We start from the raw sequence: 17,036 nt of genomic DNA, 5'->3' as shown, positions 1-17,036 counted from the left end.
TTGACGGCGTGGCTCCAAACAAACAAAAAGCAAAAAAAAAAAATTGATTTCAATTTTCCTTTTACATTTTTATGTTTTTTCTTTTCTTTCAAATTATTATATATTGCAAATTTCATTTATGGTGGCGCCAGTGTTTAAATAGTCGAATTGATTCATTGATTTTGATTTGATGATAAAAAAAAGAAGCTAACAGAATAATCGCCTATTTCTACCCATATATGTTAGGATCTTATCATATCAGATCATATCCAAATTACACAATATTTTTGGTGATCATTAATTATCGATAGCCATCGATAATCATCAATAATCATTGCTGATTTTTTTTTGTTTGGATCCAACAATGTGAATGACGCACACGAATTGCTTACGAATCGAATGTTGTCGATTACCGATGGATCGTTTCAAATGGATCGGGCAATGCACACACACACAAACACAATACACACGGTACGACGGTTCCAAAAAAAAGATACCAGAAAAAAAAATGGATACCACTACCCCATAGAATCCAAGTATTTTATTTTATTTTTTTTCTGGGATTCATTCGCATTTCCCAATATTGATGACAACAACAGAGAGAAAGAAAAAAACCCAAAGGTCCAATATAGGAGGAAAAAAAAGCAAAGCAGAATAGGACTATTCCATTTTGAACCGAAGCAGCAGCAGCAGCAGCAGAAGCAATTGAATTTACTCAAATGAAACTATTTACCTTATTTTTTATCAAATGAGTCAATATTCGGATATTTAAAAAAACGCTGACCGAGTTTTAACCTTAACCAAAAAGTATTTATATATAATATTTACCGAAAACAACAACAACAACAACAATCTGATCATAAGACTTAAATTTCAATCAAGTGAAATAAGAAGAAAATTCTGCCATTCTTATTTGTCTATATTTTTTCTATATTTTTTTGGAACAATCATGAAGATTTGTTTACCCAAAATTATTGTTCAAATGATCTTTGTCGATATTTATAATCAACTATAATAATGATGATGTCAAATAATAATCAAAAAACAATTATAAATTCAAATTGTAATCAATTAGAATTTATTTATGAAATGGAATTAAATTCAGTTATTAATTTATCATTAAAAGATGATTCATCATCATCATCATCATCGTTATCATTACAGTTGTTTATGGATAATAATGAAAATGATCAACAACAACAACAAGAACAACAACAGGAAAAATTACCATCATCAAATTCAAATGTCGATAATGAAAAAACAAGGTAAGTGTAATTAAGATGAGATAATTTTTTTTAAAAGAAAAAAATTTCGGGTTCAAACTTTCGTAACAAACTTACTACTAATATTCTGTGGATTCAGATTCCCTCTTCATTGTTGATACAGTTCATTCATTCATTTTGGTGTAAGAAAAAAATCCTTGATTCTTTGAAAGCTTTCAGCGTAACCGAATGACAGAATACAGAATTGCATTATATTCAAATGAAAAGATGCAACACAATATAGAAACGTGTGTGCTTTTCTTTTTTTCTATTTTCTTGGCAAACGACACTATAATTTTTTTTGCAATTCTTATGAAATGCAAGGGTAATTGGATAGAAAAAAAATGACAAAAATAAAAAAAGAAAAGAAGAAATAGAAAAAATGAATGACAAAATTCGACCAAGATTAGGGAGATAGAGAAAGAGAATGAAAAAAGGCGCATTAATAACAAATATTAAACCACCGTCGATTACCATTTCTGTTTTATTGTTGTTGATGAATCTTATTTTGTTGTTGTTGATCATCATCTTTTTTCAACGATATTCTTATGTTTTTGTTACTTTTTTTTTAAAAAATCCAATAAATAATCAATGGTCTGTTTTGCTAGGGATACATTCAATTCGGATGGTACTGGTACTATCACTAAATCAACAACATCTACCAATAATCAATTGATAACAATTAATCAACCACAAACATCGTTAACCACTAAGGATGATGATGATGGTGATGGTGGCCAATTAATGATCGCTATTCAACCATCTTCAAGTAAAAATTATCATCAATCATCAATAGATGATGAACAAGATTCACAAACATTGATTGAAGATAAAAATCCAACAGCAATTTTATCATCACCATCATCAACATCATCATTCGATAGAATGCTTGAACATTCCAAACATTCAACAATAGAAGATGATGATAAATCATCGAATGATTCATTGAATAAACAACAAATTTCATCACATCGTAAATTAACACGTATTTTTGCACAAAATCCAATCGAACAACAACAACAACAACAACAACAACATAATGATGAATCCAATATTCCAATATATGATACACAAATCATATTGGATACAGATAATCAAGATGTTTTTGTATCATTACAACAACCAAAATCTGAAATTAATGAATTTTTATCATCATCATCATCATTACCATATAATTCTAATATAAATAATGGTCAATCATTTATATTTAGTCGTCAAGCATATCGTGATATACCACCATTTAATCATGATTATTATAATTCACATAATTTATTTACAACATTTTTTGGTTATAATACTGGTAGATGGTTTAATGGTATTATTGGTTGTTTAAAACCATTTTTGGATATGCTTGGATCAAAAGATTCATCAATGAATACGTTTCATCATCATGATGATGATTGGGAAATACCATTCGAACATATAAAAGATTTACAATGGCTTGGTAGTGGTGCACAGGGTGCTGTTTTTATGGGTAAATATAATAATGAATGGGTTGCTGTGAAAAAAGTAAAAGAAAAACGTGAAACCGAAATCAAACATTTAAGAAAATTAAATCATTCAAATATTGTTGCATTTCGTGGTGTTTGTACACAAAGTCCAAATTGTTATTGTATTGTAATGGAATTTTGTCCATATGGACAATTATATGAATTTTTAAAAAGTGGCCAACAATTATCACCACAAATGATTATTGAATGGGCAAAACAGATTGCATCCGGTATGAATTATTTACATTCACATAAAATTATACATCGTGATCTTAAATCACCAAATGTACTTATATCATATAATGATACATTGAAAATATCGGATTTTGGTACATGTAAACAATTGAATGATCGATCGACTAAAATGTCATTTACAGGTACTGTTGCTTGGATGGCTCCAGAGGTATGTTATGTTGTATATTCAATTGTTATTTAACTAAAAAAAAAAATTTGTCAATCTTATCATTCTATTCAATAGATTATTCGTGATGAACTTTGTTCGGAAAAAGTTGATATTTGGAGTTTTGGTGTTGTACTTTGGGAGCTTTTAAATTGTGAAATACCATATCGTGATGTTGATTCATCAGCAATCATATGGGGTGTTGGTAATTCAAGTCTTACATTACCGATTCCATCTGGTGTACCAAGAGGTTTTGATCTATTATTACAACAATGTTGGAATATAAAACCAAGAAATCGACCATCATTTCGACAAGTTTTAATGCATTTAGATATTGCTAGTTCAGAATTGATTAATATTGAAGCAAATCAATTTTTTATTATTCAACAACAATGGCGTGATGAAATACGTGATTGTATGAAACGTATGAAACGTAGACGATCCAGTGTAGCCATTTCGAATGAACATCAAATTAATAATGAAAATTATAAAGAAGAAATTGAACATTTAATTTGTAAACGTAAAGAAGAATTAATGCATGCACAACATATACGTGAAGAATATGTTAGAAAACGTGAATGTGCAAATAATCTTTATATGGAATTGATGACATGTTTATTAAAATTAGAACAACGTGAAAAAAATCTTTTACAACGTGAACATGCATTAATATCAAGATTGGCCAAAAATTGTGGTCATCCATCATTGACCGATGTGAGTCGTTCGCCATCGATTTTATCACCATTTGTTGAAAAAGTTCCAGAAGTTTTTCGACAAGAACTTTATGATTGTAACAAAATAATTCCTTATTCACTTCTTGATTATAATGACAAACAAATGAATTGTATTGAACCGACTGTTTCTACTACGATTACAATCGATGATGATGATGATGTTAATGAATCTGGAAATCAACATTTAAAATTCATTGTTCCACAATCATCGACCAACATTAATCGTCGTAAGAAACGAATACCTGCTATTCATAGCCCAAAACAAACAAAAAATCATAATCGATCATCAAAAAAATCATCATCATTATGTAATCAATGTCATTATTATCATTCATCAATTAGAAGTCGTCGTAATCGTTTTCATCATCGTTCATTATCACCTAAACCAAAATCACCCGATTTAATTGTTCATAATAATAATAATGATAAAATTGATAAAACAATCGAATTACGTAATACACCAACACCATCAAGACCATCGGTTTTAGATAAAAATTTTATCAAAATTCATAATAATAATTGTAATAAAATAATAAAACGTTCGGATAAAGCAATACAAACAAATGAAACAATATTCAATTATAATTCAGATAATAGTAATTCATCACCAAATATTGAAAAAAATGTATTAAACAATGATAAACAAACGACAACAGTTTTATTGGAATGTAGTACATCGAATCCAAATAGTCCAAATAATCATACAAAATTAACAACAAAAATGTCTACTACATCTACATTTGATTCTGGTTATGGTGATGGATATCAAAGTTGTTTATCCACACCGTCCACACATTCGAATAAAGTTAGATTTACGGATAAAAGCCCGATGACACCATCATCAATTAAATCACCATTTGGTGATGGAGAATTTGGTGATCTTGATGATAATAATAATAATAATAACAACAATGATAAAGCAACATCGACAACTTTTAATCGAATCAAATGTCGACAAAGTAATTCAAATACATTGCCAAGTTTGAGCAGTATTGATGAAAATAGTGTTAATGAAGAATTAGAGAAAAATGATTTATTCATCATTAATCGTGATAGTAACCGTGAACCAAGAATTATTGAAGAATCAATTGAAGAAATGAATAAAGTTATTTTGGATACATTCGAACATCTTGATAGTAAAAATCCACAAAAACATCATCATCATAATCATCGAAAAGATACATTCATTTGTGAACATTGTTCTTCAGATAGTGATTCTTCATCTGATTCATCATTCTTACACACTTATGGTGATGATGATGATTCTTGTAATTGTTCAGATGATGATGATGATGGTGACGATGATGATGATGAAGATGCGAATGAATATGATAATCATGATCATGATGATAGTAAATATTTATTACGAAAAAAATTTCATAAAGCTGTACATCAATTTAATGAATCTAGTCGTCGTTATTGTGATTCAATATCATTAAGTTCAAGCGATAATTTTGTCAATGATGATGATGATAATGATACAAATGATCAATCAATTAAAAAAATCGATAATAAAACACCGGCAAATATTATTCATAATCATCATCATCATCATCATTATCATCATTGTCAATCGAAACAACAAACACAAAATTCAACAATGGCAAACAATTGAGAATGAACAACATATCAAATCAAATATGAATAATGAATATTCCATTTTGAAAAAATGTTGATAATGATTTTGATCTCAACCGAAACGATTTGTTTGCCCTTTTTTTTGGAAACACACCATTTCATTCATGATCGCAATCATTTAAAATTTATAATTTAAAATTGATCATACCAATAATTTAGTTAATTTTAATTAATTAATTAATTAATTTTTTTTCTAAAACAAATCACCGAATTGGAATTCAATTTTTTCACAAGCAAACAAACAAACAAAAAAATTTTTACTACTCAAATACATAAATTAACAAAACTTTTTTTTTCTAGTCAAATTTTCTTTTTTAAATAATAAAAAATTACATTTTTTTCAAGTTATTCTTTTGTTTCAGATGAATTGTTGATCTGATTTGTTGTTGTTGATGATGATGATAATGAAATAATCGATTCTGGACATGATGAATTGGAAAATTTTTCTAATAGTTCATTGTTACTGTTGTTGATCATCATCACAGACGTTTGTTCATTTGAATCATTCGAATTCGAATTATTGTAATTAAAATCAATTGATGCTAATTGATCACAGACATTATTATGATCCATATCATTCGAACCATTCATTGTTAAATCGGATGTTTCAATTTCAATCAAAATATTTTCTTGTTCTTTTTTTTGTTCGCAATATTTTCGATATGATTCACGAAAATTTGCCGGAAATAATGATGGATCAACATCACCAGCTTGATCAAAAATTTTATATGTTGAATGTTCGGCAATCATTTCTTTTGATGAATTAATAGCCGTACGACATTTATTTTCAAGAATTTGTTCAAAACGTTCCATACGTTTTTCCAGATAATCTAAATTTTCTAACCATTGAGCATTACGTTTGATTGTATCACTTAATATTGTATGATTAGAATTCATTATACGAAATGGTTCACATAAAAATGATTGTTTATAATAACCCGGTGGTTGTGCTTCGCCATTCATATAGCTCTGAATGAAAATCAATGAAACGAAAAATCAAGTTAAAATTTTTTTATCCAATAAATAAAACAAAGTTACTAACCTGAAAATCACTTTCACTCATATTAAGTGATTCACCAGAAATTTTTTCAATAAATGTTGTAGCACAGCAAAGATTTGTAAAATAATAACCAGCTTCACCGGTCATCAAACGTGATGGTGTACTAAAACGTGTAATGAATTTTATATTCGATTGTAATAATGGTGGATTAGCATTTATAATAACAAATACTAATGCAGGTAGAAATTGATCCGCTGAAATTGCAGCATTATTATCAATTTGTAACATTTCGAATATTGTTTTCGAACATCGAACAATAGCATCTAATTTTTCGAATGGAATCTGTTTCGAATCAACTTCACTTATTTCGGTTATAGCTTGATCCATTAGATCTTTAACCTATTGAGAAATTTCATTAAAATTTTAAATTGTTAAAGTGGAAATGTTAATAAATCATAATATCAACCTTTGGATGTCGAAGATTAATTTCAATATCTAAATGATTCGACATAATCCAATTTAGATTGCGAATCTTTTTCTGTAATTCAAGATCTCGTTCTTCTTCTTCATTTTGTACACGTGCAAATAAATTTGTATACAATTTATTCATTAAAATTTTTTCCGTTTGATCAATAAGCTGTGAAAATTGTACACTATTTACATCTTTATAATGTGGACTAGTTTGAAAACGATTTTCCATTGTTGAATAAAAATCATGTATTATTTCAGTTAAATCTTCGATTGATGAACCACGATTTAAAAGTTTATTTACTTTTTCAACACATTTTGTAACATTTACATTTATATCACGTAATGCATAATCGGGATAAAATTTTGCTAAAACTTCTTCGAATGGTCGTTCCAATGAAAAAAATGGCCAAGAATTATTTTCCTGCGTATTATTATTATTATTATTACTATTGTTGTTGTTGCTATTTTTATTTGAATATTGTTGACTAGCTGCCGATGATGAACGATATTCACGAAATGTTGATGCACGTTTAAAAATTGATTTTATTCGATTTTTATCGGATTGTTGACGTTTTTTCTCTTCAAATTTTCTAAAAATTTTTTTTTTGCATAAATTAATCAAAAAAAGAATATCTTTTTTTTAAAAACAAAATTAACAAACCTAAATGATAATGATCCAGTTGTATTTGTTAAAAATGATGTTGTTGTTGATGATGATGATGATGATGAAAGTGATGTAGCGGAATGTGCACGATTTAATGATTCGGGTAAAATTTTCTGTTTTAATGACATTGAAAATGATGATGATGATGTTGTTGTTGGTTGCGATGATGTTGGCGGAGATGATGATGATGATGATAATGTTAAAGATGGTATTGGTGGTAATGATGAAACACAATAATCATCTATTTGAGCCATACAAGTTTGTTGTTGATGTTGTTGTTGTTGTTGATGATGACGTATCTCTTTATAACATATGGAACAATAACCATCCCATTCACGATTACCATAAAAACCACAACCATTTTTACAATGTAATGCTGATTTATCGGCAACAATTTGTACGGTCATTTTACGATATAAACCATTATTATTATTATCATTATCTATTGAATAATGATAAATACAAACAAAACAAAAAAATAGATCGATTGTTTTCAAACAAAAAATTATGATAAAGCAAGCAGATAAAATGAAATACAAATAGCCAAACAAATCAAAACAAAACAATCAGCTTACTTTTCATTACATTCGTAGAATCATCTGATTCATCAATCGATGATCCATTTGTTGTTGTCGTTGTCGTCGTGGTAGTAAAATCGTCATCCATTGTTTTTTTCTGTTAATTTAGATTCACTCTTTAGATATCAACTATCATTCAGTTGATTGATTTGTTTATTTTGTAATGAAAATAATTAATAAAAGACCATAAAAAGAGAAAATAATTTTCAATTTAGATTTGAAAATTTGGAATTGAAAAAATTCTTTTCTTATAATCGATGCGTATTGTCGTACCTTGAGTAACTGTAAATTTTTTTTTTTTTTTTGGAATCCAAAAAATCATGTGATCAATACAAAGACATAGTTTATATGAATGGTAAGCTCTTTAATTTTTTTTTTTTTTGCGGTTGAAATTTTTATTCAATTTTTATTTTTATTTGTTTTGTTTTATAAAATTCAAAAAAGAAAATAGAAAAAAATCAGATAAAGATTTGTAGGGAAGAAAACGGATCAATTAACTGTATGCACTCCGGAAACACCAAGTTTAACCTGATATGTAACAAAACCATTGGAATGTAATTGTTTCAGTAACGATTCTTGCTTTGTATCATCTATGAAAATGAAAAGAAAATTTGATTTTTTAGAAAAAATTTTTATGGAAAAACAAATAGACATACTGTTAAGATAAATCATAACAACACCACCACCACCGGCACCAGTTAATTTTGCACTTAAATCATGTCGTTTAGCAATGGCAACAATTTCATCAATTTTTTCATGACCAACATTAAGACAATTCAATAAATGTTGATTCATTTCGAATAATGTTGATAATTGATTAAGATTTGATTGATCTTGTTTCAATGTAAACCAAACTTGTTGTGAAACTGAATTCAATAATTCAAGTAATTGATTACCAATATCATTAAAAATTGTTAATCGTTGTCGACATTTTTCAACTAAATTTTTTGTATTACGAGGCACTTGTGTATTAACCAATATTACCTTTAATTCTGGTAGATTTTCATGATCAATTTGTTCGATAAGTTGTCCATTTCGAAATAATATTGCTCCACCATATGTACAGATTGAATTATCAACACCGGATGGTTTTCCATGAAACAATTTATCCATTTCCCAACACCAACGATTAAATTCTTTTTTATCGATCGAAACTTTGAATGCTGTAAATAATGCTTCAGCCAATGATACAATATAAGCTGATGATGAACCAAGACCAGCACCATTTGGTAGATTACTTTTGATTTCAATTTTAATACTTTTACGTTCGGATAAATCACCAATACTGAGATAGAGAAACAAAAAAACTAAACATGAATTCATTATATTTGCCGGTTCAGATTGTAATTCATTTCTGAATTGATCGATTTTCATTAATGATTCTTCACCATCGAAACGAAAATCATCGATACTATTAATCAATCGAGATGAATTTTTCAACAATTCAAATGGCCATATTTTCTGATAATCAAGATTAATAAGATTTAATTGAATGATTTGTTCATTGTTTATGGCAAAAATTTGGCATTCAGTATACAGATTGACAGTGGTGGCCACGGAATTCTGTTTCAAAGGAAAATGAATAAAAAACAAACCAAACAAACAAATCTTACCTTTCCATAAACAGTAGAATGTTCACCGGATAAAATTAATTTACCGGGACTTTTACTATGAGCTAATAATAATTGCATAATTCAATATTGACAAAACAAAAATTGAAATGAACAAAACACTTTAAAATCGGGGATGAAAATTCTTCACATAAATGTCGTTCAATTGCCAATTACACGTCCATCATCGTTTAGATATCATCATTCTTTAACGAAATTTTCTCTAAACAAATTTCTTTTCGATCAAAATCTAATTGAATTACATCCATTTTTCTCTTCTTCTTCTTCTTCTTCAAATTTGAACATAACCGGTTTTTTCGTTGTTTTTTTTTGATGAAACCTGTTAGTGTTATTTCGATATTGATAATTTGCTTTTGCTTAGTTTGATTTTATCTTTCAAACATTGAAAAAAAATCCTAAATTCGAACCAAAATGACATTCACACTTTTTAACCGTTTGTTAATGATGAATTATCATCATCATCATCAAAATAATAGAATTTTTGGTTTAATTTCAAGAAATATTTCGAATAAATTTTTTCATTCAAAATTTGATCGATATGGTGGTATTCATTTTGAAACCGTTGGTAAAACATCATCATTTGATTCGAATCGTTTATCCGAAATAATCAACAGATCAATCAACAACAATAATCAACAAAAAGATATACGTACCATTTGGTTTCGAATAACTCGTGATAATGTTTGTTTAATTGAACCATTAGTCAAGGTTGTGATCAATGAAAAACAAAACAAAACAAAAATGAATTTACCATCTCTCTTACCATATTATTATATACTTAGTTAGGTTTCGATTTTCATCATACCAAAAATAATAATGTTATTATGGTTAAATCATTAAACGATCGTAATAATATTCCTAAATATGCATACACGAATGTTGGTGTAGGTTAGTTTGGCCAAAAAATGATCATTTCACAAAAGCATCATTGATTTTTTTTTCTAATTTCAGGTGGTTTAGTTATAAATGATAAAAATCAAATATTGATTGTAAAAGAACGTACAAAAATAACTGATTATTGGAAATTTCCTGGTGGTTATGTTGAACAAGGTGAAGAATTATCTGATGCCGTCGTACGTGAAGTATATGAAGAAACCGGGATACAAACAAAATTCCAATGTATACTAACAATAAGACATTTACATAATGTTCAATGGGGATTTGATTGTTCTGATTTATATTTTGTTTGTCATTTACGTACAATTAATAATAATAATAATAATGGTAAAGATTTAAATGAAATTATTAAATGTCCAAATGAAATTGATCAATGTGAATGGATTGATTTGGAAAAAGTTGAAGAAAAATTATCTAAATTTAATAATTTTGTCATTCAAAAATATATTGAATGGAAAGATCAACAACAACAACAATATGAAATTGGTATGGATCGTTTGAAAACAAATTTTCCATCACCACCATTAAATGAATTTTGTATATATTCAATAAAAGAAAAATTGTAATCCAAAATTTTTTTATTGAAAAATAATAATAATATAATTAATTTAATAATCTGACTTTTTTAAAATGTTACTGTGCAATTTTTTTTTTGATTTTATCATTTCAATTCAACAATAAATAATATATTGTATTGGATACAAAACAGACAGAGAACAAGAGATGAAAAAAAATGGTAAAGTTTTAGGCGAATAAAGAAAAAGAAAAGAATAAAACACATTCTTAAAGGATGATGTAATGATGGATGTGGATTTAAAGATGAAAAAAATTTTTTTTTTTCGTAACAAAAATTGATTGATTTGTTTTTTGTTTTTGCAATAATCGATTTAAAAATTTGGAATCTTCCAGCCACATTCTTTACCAATTTGATAAAGATTTTCGATCGCTTCTTTTGAACAGCTATTCATTTCTAATTCTTTATATTTATGATATAATGCTAATGCTGTTTTAGCATCTTCAATCGAATCATGTGTTTCACTTTGTATATTTAGATTAAGAAAATGCCATGCTAAAAATCTTAATGAGACCATTCGTTTTGAATTAGGTGATTGAAATAGATAAACAGTATCGATAACCTGTTCAGGTGGTACAACCAAATTAATAACACGAAAATCATTACGTAAACCATGTCCAACAAAAATAACACCATTATCAATTAAAAATCGAAGTTTCAAATAAGTTGATTTTAATGTTGTCAAATGTTTGGATGACAAAGCTGCATCGAGATCACCAGGTTGTATTCCTTTTGTTTGAAAGGGGAAAATTGAAAAAATTTTGAAAAAAATCTAATTTCAAACAAAAAAAACTAACCTGAAAATTTTGTCATATAATCAGCAACCTGATCCTGTGTAGATATATAATCATCGATAAATGGAACACCTTGCATTTGACCAGATCCTCTTACACAGGAAATTCTTGCAACCGATTTATGTGATGGTCGTATTGTGGCTCTAGTACCATCGGATCGTAATTCTGTTTCTTCATGATTAAGCATAACAAATTCAGCATCCATAGCAACAATATCACCTTTTTTCGGTTGTTCCATATCCAAATCTAATGGCAAAAATGAGATCGATTTTAATGGAATTTTTTGCGATATTGATAAACCTTGATTGAAAACATTTGTGTTGATCATATTTTTTGCATGACGTAATAATTTATTATGCATATAATTTTTCATAACATCATTTTTCATATACATTAATATGGTTGGTACTTTCCATGTAAGATCAGTAGAAACAACTTCTTCATTACTAATTGGATTAATTAGATAATGATTGAATAGATACCAATCCATTTTTGAATCAAAACGTGGTAGACTTTCAATTTCCATTCCTGTATTTCGGCTATCAATAGTAAACATTTCATTATCATCAATAATAATTGAATCAAGTTCTTCATTTTCAGATAAATCACTATCATCATCATTATCTTCATTATTATTTTTAGTTTTTTGAAATGTTTGTTGTTGTTGACCACCGACATAACGATTTTGATATCGTCGAATTTTTTTAGCCAATTGTTTACGTCGTGCATCAAAATATGATTTATCAATTTTAATAGCACTAACAATATTTCCAAATGTTTCTTCCGATGATTTTACTACCGATGTAACACTAACCAATGAATATTCAATATAATTATTTTTATTATCATTATTCCAATCACTATAATCATCTTTTATCTGTATAGTAGATGATTCTGAATCTGTTCCTGAATTTTTCGATATAAAAATTGACATCGGTATCCATGAATAAAAATCATTTCCATATTCATTATTATTATCATCATCATCACCACGATGTGAATGATAAAATTTACAATCAAAACGTTTACAAAATTTTCCATATCGACAAGGCATTTGATTATTCGTTGAACTGACACTTGAAACCATTCCTTGGCTATTATTATTCGATGAATTATTTTTCATCTGTTTCATTCTATCCAAATCTGATAGATTTGTTACAACATATTTTTCCTTTTTATTTGCCATAATCTTTGTAAAACGTTCTGTTTGTGTTTGCCAGAATTTATGTGCCTGAAAAAAAAATTTTAGTCGAATAAAAATTTCTGGAAAAAATTTTTTAGAAAAAACTTACATTTTTATTATCTAAACCAGTGTTAATGGCAAAAATTGGTGGCAATTTTGACATTAATCGTCGTTCAATAATATTATTATGTAGTTTTTGACAATTTTCACAAAATTCCTGTATAGTTTGTTCCGTATGAATTGAACTAAGCAATAATTCGGAAAAACTAACAAATGATTGTTGTTGTACATGATGATTATTACCATTAAATTCAATATCATGATTAGATTCACGTTGACCAACATAATTAACATTAATATTCGATATCGTTGAATGACCACCACTACCACTATGATGATGTATATTCATTGGATAATTAAGCGTTACAGGAAATGAAATATATGGACTTTTCCATTGATGTTGACATTTTGTACATAGAAAATGTCGAGTTAATTGGAGCGAAAAATTTTCTGTGACAAATGAATTTTTTAAATTTTCTACTTGTGATTCGACCATATGCTGTTGTTGTTGTTGTTGTTGTTGTTGGGGATACGGATATAAACCTTTATTATGATCATGATGGTGGTGGTTACCATTTAATGTATTATTACCCAAAGTCATATTATTGTTATTATTATTATTGTTGTTTGTTGATTGTAATGATTCACGATGTAATTGATGTAATAGGAATCGTAACCATTGTTGTGTGAGTTTAAAAAAATTAAATTGCTTTCGTAATGATTCTTCCTCTATATACAAATAATAAATCAATTTGTTTTGGTTAAAATGTGTTCATCATAAATGAACCGAATCATCATCATTATTATTATTATTATTATTTACCTGGTAAAATTAATTTAAAGGCACAAACTTCGGGTATTGTACGAAAAGCACGAAAAAAATTACTTGCTTGGCACGGATTATGTTTAGGTGCAATATCTAACATATGAAATAAAAATCCAAGTTCACAAACTAGACAATATTCACGATTACAAATATGATTAATGACCGATGAACGAAATGCCGGTATAAAATAAAGACATTGAATCATATTATTTGCATATGAATTAGGTATTGTTGAATCTAATCCAGGAAATGGTGAACTATTATAGCGTGAAAAATCATATTCATCTTTATCAACTTTATTATGATTCGGTTCAAGAAAATGATAACGATGTGGCATCTGATCAGTACCGAATTCATTTCCTTCAGGACTACTTCGTATTGAACCATTTCCATTATTTATTGAATAACTACTATTACCAACTGCTGTTGGTATTTTTCCAGGTGAATTAACAACATAACCAATATTACCAACAACACGCATTGTTCGTAATATATCTGGTCCAATTGGTGGTACTGGACGATAAACACGTAAACATTGTTGTGTTGGCATATATGATACTAAATGATTATAATCAACCATTGTAGGTAAAACAAAATAAGGAAATGGTGATATTTCCGATATTGGTGTATAATGATCAGTCATTAATGAATAATATGGTGTTGGCATTATTGGATCAGCAAATTCTGGTTGTCTACGATTAGTATTAATATCAAATTTTTCACATGTACCATGTATATAAACACAATTTTGATTGTCACCAAATGCAAATGCTTGATCTGTAGCCGAAATATCGAATGCTGTCACCTGAGAATCATATGATGGCATTTGAACGTCATTAATTGGACTTTGACAACAACAACAACAAAAATTAAAAATTTATTATTAAAAAACTAATTTTTGATTGATTTAAAAAAAACAAAACATACTTGATTGTTGAAGGATTGGCAAGATCAACGATTGAAAAACGACCATTTCTTGATACAATACAACATTTCGTTGTAAAACGTGATAAAAATTTGATATGCGCTGGTTGATATACCTGTGTAACGGATGCTAATTTTGTTTGTCGTAAATCATAAATCATCATAAGCTGTGAATATGGTGAAATAGTAACAAGATAATTTCCACATGCATCAATAGCTGATATTGGTGCAGCCGATTTAAATTGATGTTGTATTCGTAATTGATCCGAATCACGCAATACAATCTAATTGATTAGGAATTTTAAAACATTTTGAATAAAAAATCAAAAATTTAAAAAAAAATCCATAAAACAACCAACCTTTCCATCACAATCGGCCATACAAATAAAACGTGGATGACCTTTCATATGATAACAATTTTGTATGCCTCTTATATCATCATCACTTCCACCACCAAAATTATTTTCCATAATATCAATCGTACGTGTTGGTTTTACCGTTTCAATATCCAATTCAATTAATTTTTCCTGATTACCGGCCATCAATAATTGATTTTTTAATAATAACATACATTGTAAATCTTTCATTAGATAATCATTTTTATGTGTAAATTTTGTAATACCACGACGTTTTGATAAACGTATAGCATTTTTTGTTAATGAAAATATTCCCTCTTTACAGGTGACAATTTGTCTATAATAAGAGAAAAAAGAGATTAAAAGTTATTAAAAACTAAAAACTAAAAAACAAAAAAATTACCTGACATCACTTTCATAATCAACATGGAATGATGTATATTTATTAAGACTATTATTTGGATTCGGTACAAAACTAGTTATATGGCCAGAATAATTACCAGTCCATAAAATTTCTTGTTCATTATCAAATGTAACACATGATACACCGGTACCTTTAGCCAATTGTACATTCGAACCAATATCAACTATTGATGAAAATATTAATGGATAATTCATATTTTTTTTTATTTTTATTTTTATTTTTTTTTTTGAAATTTTCTTGTTTTCGTATGCTGATTGTATTCAAAAAAAAAAATTATTTAATCATTCAATTATGGTACAAAATTGTTGTTGTTGTCGTTGTTGTTGTTGATGCAATTTAATTAATAAGAATTTCTTTTTTAAGTGAAAAAAATTACTTTTTTTTAAAAAAAAACGAGAGAAAAATATAAAAAAAATTTTTAGGTAATCATTGATGATATTATTAATAATTTTGCCATAAAGATCATTGTTTGGTCGATGATCGTTGTTGTTGTTGTTGTGATGGATAATTTGATCATAATTTTTAGAAAATCACCAAATTGTCATTCAAATGACAATTCGTAGGGGAAAAAAAATAAGTGTTGTGTAATTAAAGAATGATAATAATTGGATGGCTCATTGATATTTGAGATTAGGGATTTTAGATCAAATTACTTGAAGAATTTTTGTTCATTTGATGTATACATGGACAAGGAAGGCACTTAATTTGTGATGACATTTAAAGAATGGTAACAAACAACAACAACAACAAAATCTGCTCGATGTTTTGGCTAGAATCCAATTAAATCAAGAAAAAAAAATTCTACGATTCTAATAATATAACAATGGTGGTTGTTATTGTTGTTGTTATTGTACGCCGTTGTCGCGGTGTGTTCGATTCTGATCCATTCGAAATAAATGACAGGTAAAACAATTGAAACTTTTTTCTTTCTTTGTTTGTTTGTTTGACGATAAAATATTGGCAAGAAAGAGTTAAATTGAAAAATTTGAATTTTGTTGTTGAAGTTAATAAAATAGAAAAAAAGAAAAAGAGAAAATTGAAAACAATTGACGATTATAAATGAAGAAAAAATACAGTCGCAACAACAAACAAAAACAAACAAACAAATAATCATAAACAAAAAGCGCACAATGGAATTAGCGCATGAGCTA

The 17,036-nt window shown here is 27.7% G+C and overlaps 5 protein-coding genes across 5 annotated transcripts; 2 read left to right on the top strand and 3 right to left on the bottom strand.

Moving 5' to 3' along the window:
* Positions 1–234: 234 nt before the first annotated feature.
* LOC113797563 (uncharacterized) lies at positions 235–5,606 on the top strand. The gene is made up of 3 exons (XM_027347969.2): positions 235–1,244; positions 1,850–3,134; positions 3,210–5,606. The coding sequence occupies exons 1-3, from the start codon at positions 997–999 to the stop codon at positions 5,478–5,480; spliced, it is 3,804 nt and encodes a 1,267-aa protein (XP_027203770.2). The 5' UTR covers positions 235–996; the 3' UTR covers positions 5,481–5,606.
* A 14-nt stretch (positions 5,607–5,620) lies between these two features.
* Positions 5,621–8,353, bottom strand: Rabex-5 (Rabaptin-5-associated exchange factor for Rab5). Its single transcript, XM_027347970.2, has 5 exons — positions 8,214–8,353; positions 7,636–8,080; positions 6,970–7,564; positions 6,546–6,902; positions 5,621–6,472 (listed from the first exon to the last, which is right to left on the bottom strand). The coding sequence occupies exons 1-5, from the start codon at positions 8,302–8,304 to the stop codon at positions 5,849–5,851; spliced, it is 2,112 nt and encodes a 703-aa protein (XP_027203771.2). The 5' UTR covers positions 8,305–8,353; the 3' UTR covers positions 5,621–5,848.
* A 249-nt stretch (positions 8,354–8,602) lies between these two features.
* Positions 8,603–9,972, bottom strand: Mvk (Mevalonate kinase). The gene is made up of 3 exons (XM_075823973.1): positions 9,830–9,972; positions 8,873–9,779; positions 8,603–8,806 (listed from the first exon to the last, which is right to left on the bottom strand). The coding sequence occupies exons 1-3, from the start codon at positions 9,905–9,907 to the stop codon at positions 8,706–8,708; spliced, it is 1,086 nt and encodes a 361-aa protein (XP_075680088.1). The 5' UTR covers positions 9,908–9,972; the 3' UTR covers positions 8,603–8,705.
* Positions 9,973–10,258: 286 nt separating this feature from the next.
* On the top strand, positions 10,259–11,363 carry LOC142646054 (uncharacterized). The gene is made up of 3 exons (XM_075823975.1): positions 10,259–10,555; positions 10,630–10,735; positions 10,799–11,363. Exons 1-3 carry the CDS (start codon positions 10,259–10,261, stop codon positions 11,308–11,310), a joined length of 915 nt encoding a protein of 304 aa, XP_075680090.1. The 3' UTR covers positions 11,311–11,363.
* Positions 11,301–16,979, bottom strand: PAN2 (PAN2-PAN3 deadenylation complex catalytic subunit PAN2). The gene is made up of 7 exons (XM_027347958.2): positions 15,865–16,979; positions 15,465–15,798; positions 15,109–15,389; positions 14,179–15,026; positions 13,405–14,084; positions 12,116–13,343; positions 11,301–12,047 (listed from the first exon to the last, which is right to left on the bottom strand). The coding sequence occupies exons 1-7, from the start codon at positions 16,077–16,079 to the stop codon at positions 11,632–11,634; spliced, it is 4,002 nt and encodes a 1,333-aa protein (XP_027203759.2). The 5' UTR covers positions 16,080–16,979; the 3' UTR covers positions 11,301–11,631.
* Between the last annotated feature and the right edge of the window lie 57 nt (positions 16,980–17,036).

Source organism: Dermatophagoides pteronyssinus, unplaced genomic scaffold (assembly GCF_027571235.1).
Source record: "Dermatophagoides pteronyssinus isolate colony J.1.1.1.1 unplaced genomic scaffold, Derpt_VIB-CSIC_2022.12 sq0043, whole genome shotgun sequence".
NCBI lineage: Eukaryota > Metazoa > Arthropoda > Arachnida > Sarcoptiformes > Pyroglyphidae > Dermatophagoides > Dermatophagoides pteronyssinus.
The sequence above is the reverse complement of the archived record's forward strand: the minus strand, read 5'-3'. Positions and strand labels throughout refer to the sequence as shown.